This window comes from Microplitis demolitor, chromosome 4, assembly GCF_026212275.2.
Source record: "Microplitis demolitor isolate Queensland-Clemson2020A chromosome 4, iyMicDemo2.1a, whole genome shotgun sequence".
NCBI lineage: Eukaryota > Metazoa > Arthropoda > Insecta > Hymenoptera > Braconidae > Microplitis > Microplitis demolitor.
Window position 1 is genome coordinate 18,054,806 of NC_068548.1, and position 10,510 is coordinate 18,065,315.

The window sequence follows — 10,510 nt, forward strand, 5'->3', positions numbered from 1 at the left end:
CTTTGTTTTCTTATTTTATACTTGTTAATAAATGATATTTTTTATTAATTTCCATAAAGAACTGACATTTTTTGTGTTTTATAAGCTTTTCAAAGTTAACACTTCAAGCAGACACAGTTTACCCTGCTTTTACACCGATATTACTCCGCTTTAACACCGGCATTTTTAACACCGGTGAATTACTTCTCCTACACCGGTGTAATTTCATTTTAACACCGAACGGAGTTTAACACCGGTCTTTTTACAGTGTAAGAACATTATCCAACGTACGGGAAATTGAGGGTATATTTTATGTTTTTATTTTTTAGTATTCAAGGACAATTGAAGCTTGCCAGTACTTGACAGACTAGAGAGCATGAGAAACAAGTTCACCCTAATAATTTTCGTCGCGTGAATAAGGAGACCTAAAAATCAATAATACAACCCATGGTACGTTTGCAGCGCGTGTAGTTGACTGAATATAAGTATAGGGGTTTTGTTTTATATTTTTATATGTATGTATATTTATTATAAACATAATATGAAAGCGAGGATAAGCGACATGTTATTTATTATTTTTTCACTTGAATGAAGTTTGATATAAATTTTACGCAAGGTTTAAAAATATAAATTGTAATGAATGGCTATCAGATAGAGTAGATTCAAGATTTCGTTTCCAGTAAACATTTTTTTTTTATTATTATTATCATTATTATAATTCATTATTGATGATAGCAAAGTATAATGTAATATTATATGATCAAGTGTAGTGGAACTCTTTTCCGGCCTTGAGAGTACCTGGTAATGTTAGAACGATAGTGGGGATGGGGTTGAACAACCCACCGGACGTTCACCGACGACAACAAAGCGCCTTTAGGATGATCCCTAGACTCCTTTTTTTCTTTTTCTTTTTATTAACGTCTCATTTTTTTTATTTTTCCATTCTTGTCTCCATTTCGGTTAAATCTTCTACGTCAAATTTTATTGGTTTTTTTTTATTTATTTTTACAGGTTTGTGTTTTATTTTTTTTACGGTTAAAGACACAAAGGGATAACCAACGACGTAAGTTAAACTTTTTTTTGTGAATTTTGCGATAAGGATACTTATTTAAAATGATAACGTTATTGGAGTTTCCTTTCTTGATAAAAACATCCTGGTATGAACAATTCGCTGACAAAGTTGCTACGTAAACCATTATCTATTTTTAGACGTATATATGTATATATGGTTTTTTTTTTGCTTAATTACAGACTAATGAGTAATAGTCTTTATTATTTTAATAGCAAAAAGATAAAATATGTATTATAGCTTTGAGCTTTATTTTAATTAAAGTCTGCTTTCACCGGGTTATTGATGAGTTCAACTTTGGACCATCATGATCAAAGTGAAAGTATTACCATCAAACAGAATAAATTACAAACATATTACATGTGCGTATACATATTTTTTTTTAATTTATTATTATGCAGCGTTAAAATTACTTATGTGATATTTTAAATTTGAATTTATTCATTTTATAATAAACTTGACGTATAATTAATGCTAACAAACAACAATATATGTAAAGCCAAAAATATGCTGGGCAATTTTTTTCAAGTGAAAAAAAAAAGATGTTTTGTTGTAAGTAAAAAAAAAAACATAACGAGCACGAGTTCTAGGACAACGGGTGAGTCATAACAGCGGGAAATCGACGACCCGGAAGGTGTCATCACATGATTATTAATTTGCTTTTCATAAATCATTTCTATTATTAAATATAAACTGCAATGTGTTTTCTAATTTATTTTATGTACACAACAAATAAAGCTTTTAAAATAATTATCGAGACCTAATTTATTAATAACTCAATTAAACCCAAAGTGTTTATGTATTATTATAATTACATTAGTAAATTTTTAGTAATCAAAAAATTTAAATAATTTAAAATTTAATTATTATTTTACTGTGATAATGGTTAAATTTTTTTAAATAATCAACAAATATTAAAAAAATATTTTTAATAGTTTTGAATTTCTCCAAATGAAATTTTCTTGAAAGATTTTTAATTTTTTTCTATAATGTCAATAAATTCTTGTGATAGAAATATATATTTATATGATAATCGATAAAATAAATTGAGCAAATAATATTTTCTTATTAAAAGTACTTTGCTTATATATGTATAAATATAATAATAACTATTACAAAGTAAATACTCTCTTGGCTAAAGAATTTATTTTGAATAATTTTTAAAATTAATCTGATATTTATCGGGTAGAAGTACCATTTGTGGCCACTGTTCCATTTTTAGACATTTAATACTTTATTTAAATTAATGAAAAAGTATAAAATAAAATTTTAAAAATGAATTATGTTATTGCATCTTTTACAAATTATTTTATTTTAATTTTTCAAGTGTCCAAAACTGGTCCTAAAGTGACCAAAAACGGTACCTCTACCCTATATGTAATAAAATATCTTCTAATTATAAGAAAGTTGACATTTTTGTATAGTTTATAATAATTAAAGTCACTGTGAAAATTTGCGGATTAAATCCGGAGTAAAATTCATTCCGAAGGGAGTTTATTTCAATATTAAAACTCCGAATCGGAGTGAATACGGGTTTAAATAAAGTCTAGATCACTCCACTATAAATAAACTTCCTATTTAGTCCATACGCAGAGTGTTTTTTTCTAAAACTCTGAAGCTCCGAGTGACGGAGTAAATTCGAATTTTTAAAAAATCCTTGATCACTCCGCATTCACTTCCGATTTTTTAGTGTAAAAACATTTTTTAATTAAAATAAATTATTTTGAAGCTAATATATATTTTATAAAATATTTTTTTAATATTATTAACACATTGGTAAAACAAAAAACAAATATTTTATTGATGATCACACTGACAAAAAATTTTATCGAAAATTTCTATACTAAATCATAAAATAAATTGTCGTCATAAGTAAAAATGACTAAGATTTAATCATTTTTGCTGATGCTGCATTTTATGTGTCTAAACAAACTAGACACAATATATGACTAATATATTAATTTTTTTTCAGAGTATCAACAAAATAAATTATTTAATCAAGAAATATTGTCTCGTTAAAAATATTTTTTCGCTCAATCAATATAAAAAACTGAAATCTAAAAAAAAGTATCAATCAATCAATTAAATAACTGAAAAATTTTTTAACATGAACTTTTCAGCAATTAATTTTTGAAATATTTTTCATTAAGTTACTAATTATTATTGATGAGTGTGAATGTCCAGACATCAGACAAATTTAAAATTATAAATAAACAGAGTAAATAATTAGAAAAATATTTTAAAAAAATACACTTATCAATTTTTAAATTTTTTACATGCGCATTTTTTTAAAATTTAATTTTATAAATTATTTACTCTATTTATTTATAATTTTAAATTTGTCTGTCTGCTACATTCACGCTCATTTTTATTGTCATGTATATTAACAATCGAGTCAACAAATAAAGACGAAGGTTTGAAAAAAAAATGTGCACATGCACTTATTAAATCCACATAAATTTTACACACACATGAGGGCGTGCAGAAGAGCCATGGAACCGGAACACACCACCCCCGTTAAATTCGATAGTCCACCGTTCCAGTCGTGCCGTTGAATTTTAAATTGCCTTTGTCGTTACGCCATAATATGTACCCGTATATACAACCAATAGATATTGTTTTCTTTAATTTTAATTTTAATTTATTATTATTTTTGTTTAGGCTTAAAGGTCAACGTACGTAAAAGAATTTTTAAAAAATCCTCATCAATGAGTCAAAAAAATAATAACATCCATCCCGGATAGGGCGATATTTTTACTATTATTCTAGATCTGTTTGGATTACTGCTGTAAAATATAAGTGCTACAAAGCCATAGGGTACCGTTATCGAGATTAAAAAAATAAATAAAAGGAAAAAAAGGGAAATCGAACGTGAGAACTAAAACGATATGTAATAATATAAGTACTCATAGAATGATAATTATTTAAAAGAGTCATATAGATAAATATTTATGTACTCCATTTATAAAATAAATATATTATTACATATATCGACATATAAGTGAAATTAGTATAGATATATATATGAAAACAAACCGGTTTACAGACAGAAACAATGACAAGGATCTTCAATACACCAGCTGATTGTTGCAACCAATCGTCAATTAAAAACCGGAAACAAAGCTGTCGATTAAAATGAAATTTGAACGGTGTTCAAATTTATAGTAATAGAAGACTAGATATTCAATTGCGATACTGTCTAATGCTTTTCTTCTGCATCATCTATTTTTTAGTTTTGAATTTAATTTAAAAATTTTTATTAGCGGCTGTTTTTTTTTAGACTAAATTTCACTGATTAATTTATTTTTGAAAATTTAAAAAGTTCTTACCTGTTTTAGATTTATTGATAGTAATCCTGATGCAATACTGTAGGAACAATTTGATTTACATTTTTTTTTTTTAATGTACAGAACAGTAAAACAATTAAAAAGTACACAATAACAAAAACACACTGATGGATAGTATATGTGAGAAAGAAAGTAGTTAACGCGTGCCGAGAAGGACACGGGCGAGCGTGGTTGCACCCACCGCAAGAGCGAACTGTCAGTTACCGTGGGTTACACATTACACATATTATTGGAAAATAAAATCCTACACTAAATATTATCTCACAGCGGGGCTGCTCTTGCGCAGCCGGCGCGATACTACCAGCCAGCAGCCATATTTACCCTCACCCACCCACTAACTATACCATTTACCATTTCCATGGGTTTTAAAGATCCCCTCTTAAATACATCTCCATTACCCATAATCAGGTTCGTATCAATACTCACTTGTAACCCTTTACTTTCAAAATTTTTAATTTTAATCATAATTTTAATTACAAACTTTGAAACTGAAAAATTCAAATTGTGCTGGGAATTGTTTCTAAAAATTTTAAACAATTAATTGTTGTTAGAATTAAACTGACGAATTAAATTCAAGTATAAGCGCATGCGCAATTATAGTTTGCAAAGTGCGTATGCGCAGTTAAAAGTTTTACCAAGTGCGCATGCACGGAGTTTCTATTTCTCTGCGCGTAGGCCAAAATAACGGAGCGTAAATGAAGTATTGGAGACTGCCGGCTGTGTATGGTCGAGTGTAAAAAAACGGGAATATTTTTTTACTGGATTTGCTGGTTATCTAAAGTACCCTGTACCCTACAGTTGAAAAAGAATAACAAGCTTTGTAATTATTAATTTTATTGGAAATAATGGCCAGCACACGAATACTTGGGGCATTGACACGATTTGGAAAAAATCGAACACTTATTACTAGAAAAGGTAAATTTTTTAATTATAAATTTATGTACTGCATGCAAGCAATTAATATATGTCTGAGTGACAATTTTAGTATCTTGAGACAATAACCTTTGTACCCAGGTTTAAAAAGGTATCACTCAAGTCATTATGAAGTAAAAGTTATAAATAATTAGATAAACAATTATTTTTATTTGCAATGATACTTATTTTTAAAAATTTACGTTAATTAATTATAGTTTCAAAAAGTTATACATTAATTATTAATTATAAATTTTTTCTTTTGAATGATTTATTTATTTTTGATTATATTTTTTAGTTTTCAATGTTCCTTTGAGATGTTTAGCAACAGCTGGAAATCAGAAGCATTTAAAATGTCGAGTTGTTGGAGACGTTGCTGTAATCACTTTAGATTCACCAGGGGTCAAAGTAAAAATTGGATAAGACAATTGATAGCTTTTATAATTTAAATAATATTACAATAATAAATTTATTAATATGTTTTATTAATTTTTCATGATACTAGCATTGAAACTTGAAGTTTCAGTGTCTTTACAGCCAGTCAAAACAATCCAATTTCAAGCCGATGCTGCAAACAACTATTAGCGAATTCGTAATTCAAAAATACCTTCATACAGCGGGCAGAAACATGCGTTTTTTTCCCTTGAGCAGAAACACAATTGTTTCTGCCCGGTGTTTTTTATATTTAATGTTCATTCGCAGCTTTATTAATCGCATTTGTTTGTTTGTTACTTTAGTTTACTCATTTCATTTTTTAAGTGATAGTTTTAATTAAGTAAACAAAAGATTCCGTGACAATATATCTACGGCAAAATACCCAAAAACATAAATATCTACAGAAAAAATATCCGTGGATAAAATTTAAACACTACGAAATGTCTGCAGACGAAATTACCAACCGAAATAATATTAATCGTGTAGAGTAGAGATCAATTATCTATTAAGAAATACATATGTTATATTTCAATCAAAAGTCATTTTTTACCGCTACTTCATAACACATCCAATCAAGTTCGCACAAAATGATCCAGTAATTGACGAAATTAAATTAAAATATGAGTATTTCTTCTTTGCTTCATCTAGTAAATACAAATATTTTATCTACAGATATTTTGTCCGTTGATATTTTAGTACGGCACCAAATAAAATTACTAAAAATGAGTGAAAATAATATTTTTATATTATTTACCATTTAATAAGTGAATGTAAATCACATATTTCTCATTCTCTAACAATTATCCGCATCATCGACTGGAAATAAACTTGTTTCTAACTGGCTGTTGACACTAAAGCTTGTTCCGATGCAGGTAATCATGAAAATTATAGTGTGTGAGAGGATGAAACACGATTTTAGACTGCGGTGGCAGCCAACTTCACCCTAGTCTGGAATCGTCTTGTTTTATCCCTTGTCACACAATGTACTATTTTATGTGTAGGAAAATACATTGAACCGCGAGGTGATGGATGAGATGGTTAATGTATTGAAAGATATTGAATCAAATATATCAGTAAAATCAGCTGTACTTATAAGTGGCAAACCAAATAGTTTTATCGCTGGAGCAGATATTAGTATGCTGCAAAGTTTAAAAACAGAAGACGAAGCATACCGAACTATAAAAGCCGGCCAGTCAATTATGAATTCAATTGCTGATTCTCGCAAACCCATTGTAGCTGCGATACAGGGTACATGTTTAGGTGGTGGTCTTGAGGTAATTAGAACTTGGAATTATTTGTAAAATTTTATAATCTAGTAATAAGTTATTATTTACAATCGTAGGTAGCACTCGCCTGTCATTACAGACTGGCAGTGACAGATAAAAAAACAGTACTTGGGTTACCTGAAGTAATGCTCGGACTTTTACCTGGTGCTGGTGGTACTCAAAGACTTCCTAGACTCATAATGCTTCCAGACGCATTAAGTATGACCTTGACCGGTTCGAAAATAAAAGCTGATAAGGCTAAAAAATTGGGAGTAGTTGACTTACTGGTTAATCGACTTGGACCGGGAGTAGCAACTCCTGAAGAAAATACTAGACGGTATTTAGAAGAGACTGCTATAAAAACTGCCCAAGATATTGCAAATGGTAAATTGAAAATAAGTCGTAGCCCAAAATCTTTAGTTAGCAAAGTTATGAAATTGGCATTTCAACTTGACTTTGTAAAAGATCAAGTGTTTAAAAAATCAAAGGATCAAGTTATGAAAATGACTAATGGATTATATCCGGCACCGCTTAAAATTCTTGAAGTTATTCGTACGGGTTTGGATAAAGGTATCGTTGCTGGTTTGGAAGCTGAAGCACGTGGATTTGCTCATTTAGCAATGACTCCTGAAGCTAAAGGTCTGATTAGTTTGTTTTTTGGACAAACCGCTTGCAAAAAGAATCGTTTTGGGGCTCCAAGTAAACCTGTTAAAAAAATAGCAGTCGTTGGAGCAGGATTGATGGGAGCTGGAATAGCTCATGTGAGTATTGACAAAGGCTACAAAGTTGTTTTAAAAGATACCACAGACAGTGGACTGTATCGTGGTGTAGGACAAATTCAAAAGGGTTACGATAATTATGTTAAACGAAAGCGTATGAGCATTGTTGAGAAGGAACAAATAATGACAAATTTAATACCAACATTAGATTATAAAGAATTTAAAGATACTGACATTGTTATTGAAGCGGTATTTGAAGATCTGGCGATTAAACACAAAGTTATTAAAGAAATAGAAAGTCATGTACCACAGCACTGTATTATTGCGACAAACACATCAGCGATTCCGATAACTAAAATAGCTGCAGGCAGTAGTAGACCAGAGCAAGTAATTGGAATGCATTATTTTTCGCCAGTCGATAAAATGCAACTACTTGAATTGATAACACACAAAGGTACTGCTACCGAAACGATAAAAGCAGCTGTTGATGTTGGTTTAAAACAAGGCAAAGTCGTTATTACTGTTGGCGATGGTCCAGGTTTTTACACAACTCGTATTCTCAGCGCGATGTTATCTGAAACACTACGACTTTTACAAGAAGGTGTTGATCCAACCCATCTTGATAAAATAACTAAGAAATTTGGTTTTCCGGTTGGACCAACGACACTTTGTGACGAAGTTGGTATTGATGTTGGTGCACACATTGGTGTTGATTTAGTTAAAGCCTTTGGTAAACGTTTCCAAGGCGGTGACTTCAATATTATGACTGATATGGTTAAAGCTGGTTTTCTCGGTAGAAAGTCTGGTAAAGGAATTTTCGTTTATGAAGCTGGTAGAAAGGAAAGAGATGTTAATTTAGGTGCACTCGATATATTAAAGAAATATCATCTTGAACCCAAAGGAAGTGTTTCTGATGAGGACCGTCAATTACGTATGGTATCAAGATTTGTAAATGAAGCCGTATTGTGCTTAGAAGAAAACATTCTTGCTAGTCCGGTAAGTTTAAATATAATTTACTGTATTGTTGTTACCCAGGAAACCAGAGTTTCAACTCAGAGATTGAAATGAAATTTTTGACAATGAAATCTTGATGACGTACAGTATATATAAAAAATTTCAGTTCAACTTGTTAACTTTCTTACACGTAAAATAACATATCAATTTGACGTAAAGTTAAAGCTGCTATTTGACATCAAGTTTACTCTGATAGCCAGATTTTCTGGTCAGAGAGTTGGTGTACATTAGTTGCGACCAACTTGATGACAACTTTCAGCTTTTGTAACTGTTGACTACAAGCTTTCCAGAAAGTTGGCGACAATCTACTGCCGCAATTTGTTGTCATTTTCTGAGAAAATTGAAGGCAACTTTCTGTCAACTAATGCCAACTTTTGCCACAAACTTTCTCGGAAAATTATCATCAACTTATGGAAATGCTAATTTTCGATGTCGCCTATCAGAAGATATGTAATTTTACGCGTGGGAGAGAACACAAAATTGAAATTTTTTGTGTACTAGACGTCATCGAGATGTTAAATGTTTCATATCAATTTTTAAGTTAAAATGTTGATCATCTAGAAAGTTCTCATCGAAGTCAATCTTTGCTATCTTAATTTTTGATCTCACGCCACGATATTCAGACTTTCTGATCAGAAGGTTGCTGTACATGAGTTGCGATCAACTTGACGACAACTTTCAGCTTTTGTAACTGTTGTCTACAAGTTGACTACAAGTTTGCAGCAACTTGGCGACGATCTACTGCCGCGATGTGTCGTCAACTTTTTGAAAAATTTGTAGTCAACTTGTAGACAACAGTTACAGAAGCTGAAAGTTGTTGATAAGTTTCTCGGAAAGTTGTGATCAACTTATGGAAAGGCCAACTTTTGCGGTCAACTTGGCAGGGATAATTGTTATTATTGAAAACATTGATCAGCTGTCGATAAATATATTACTTAATGATATTAAAAATTACATTACAGCTCGAGGGTGATATTGGCGCTGTGTTTGGTCTTGGATTCCCACCATTCACTGGTGGGCCCTTCAGATGGGTAGACTGCTACGGAGCAAATAAACTTGTTAGTAAAATGCAAGAATTCCAAAGCCATTACGGCGAGGCTTTTACTCCGTGTCAAACACTTCAAGATATGGCACGTGATGCTACGAAAAAGTTCTATGTCAAGTAAATTTATTTAGTTTTTTTACTTGATATATTTTTCAGATTTTAAATAATATTTTTATATAGAAATAAATTTACTAATACTTAATATCAACAATAGTGTCAATAACTACTATGAAAATTATTATAAAGATAATTTTTGATATTATTATTATTATTATTATTATTATTAATACTTGTTGTCGAATTTTTAAATATTTATATATAAATATAAGATCATAAGACTTTGATATTTTCATATTTTTCGATGAATATACTGTTATAAATGTAATGGAAATTTATATGTTGTAACTTTTTTATGTAAAAAAAAATGATAACGATTAAAATCGTAACATATATATGCATACATATTATGTTTCTAAGTATATAATTGTGATTTTTATTTTGTTCTCTTGAAAAAAAAAATATAAAGAAATTTAATCATGAGTGCTATCACTATTACGTGCATTAGATCATCCGATCTTGAATTTTTCCTGACTTCCACTGCAAAACGCGTAGCATAAATGAAAAAATCTAATGCGCTCGTAAAAAATATAAATGTTTGAATATTGTATTAATGATTTATAATTTATTGTAATTTATATTTGATTAAGAATCGTAAATCAATCGAA

The 10,510-nt window shown here is 30.0% G+C and overlaps 2 protein-coding genes across 3 annotated transcripts in view; one reads left to right on the top strand and one right to left on the bottom strand.

The window, feature by feature from the left end:
* Positions 1-4,691, bottom strand: part of LOC103579737 (tyrosine-protein kinase Src64B) — a 35,213-nt gene extending 30,522 nt beyond the window's left edge. For both annotated transcript variants that reach the window (XM_014443744.2, XM_008561241.3), the window contains exon 1: positions 4,378-4,691. The gene's annotated coding sequence lies outside the window, so the exon portion shown is untranslated. The remainder of the gene's footprint in view (positions 1-4,377) is intronic.
* Positions 4,692-5,078: 387 nt separating this feature from the next.
* On the top strand, positions 5,079-10,510 carry LOC103579736 (trifunctional enzyme subunit alpha, mitochondrial). Its single transcript, XM_008561240.3, has 5 exons — positions 5,079-5,310; positions 5,606-5,715; positions 6,744-7,016; positions 7,085-8,722; positions 9,703-10,510. Exons 1-5 carry the CDS (start codon positions 5,241-5,243, stop codon positions 9,904-9,906), a joined length of 2,295 nt encoding a protein of 764 aa, XP_008559462.1. The 5' UTR covers positions 5,079-5,240; the 3' UTR covers positions 9,907-10,510.

Coding starts and splice junctions, on each gene's coding strand:
- LOC103579736 (XM_008561240.3), top strand. CDS start 5,241: ATGGCCAGCACACGAATACTTGGGGCATTGACACGATTTGGAAAAAAT. Junction 7,017..7,084: donor GTTTAGGTGGTGGTCTTGAG/GTAATTAGAACT, acceptor TTACAATCGTAG/GTAGCACTCGCCTGTCATTA. Junction 8,723..9,702: donor AAAACATTCTTGCTAGTCCG/GTAAGTTTAAAT, acceptor ATTACATTACAG/CTCGAGGGTGATATTGGCGC.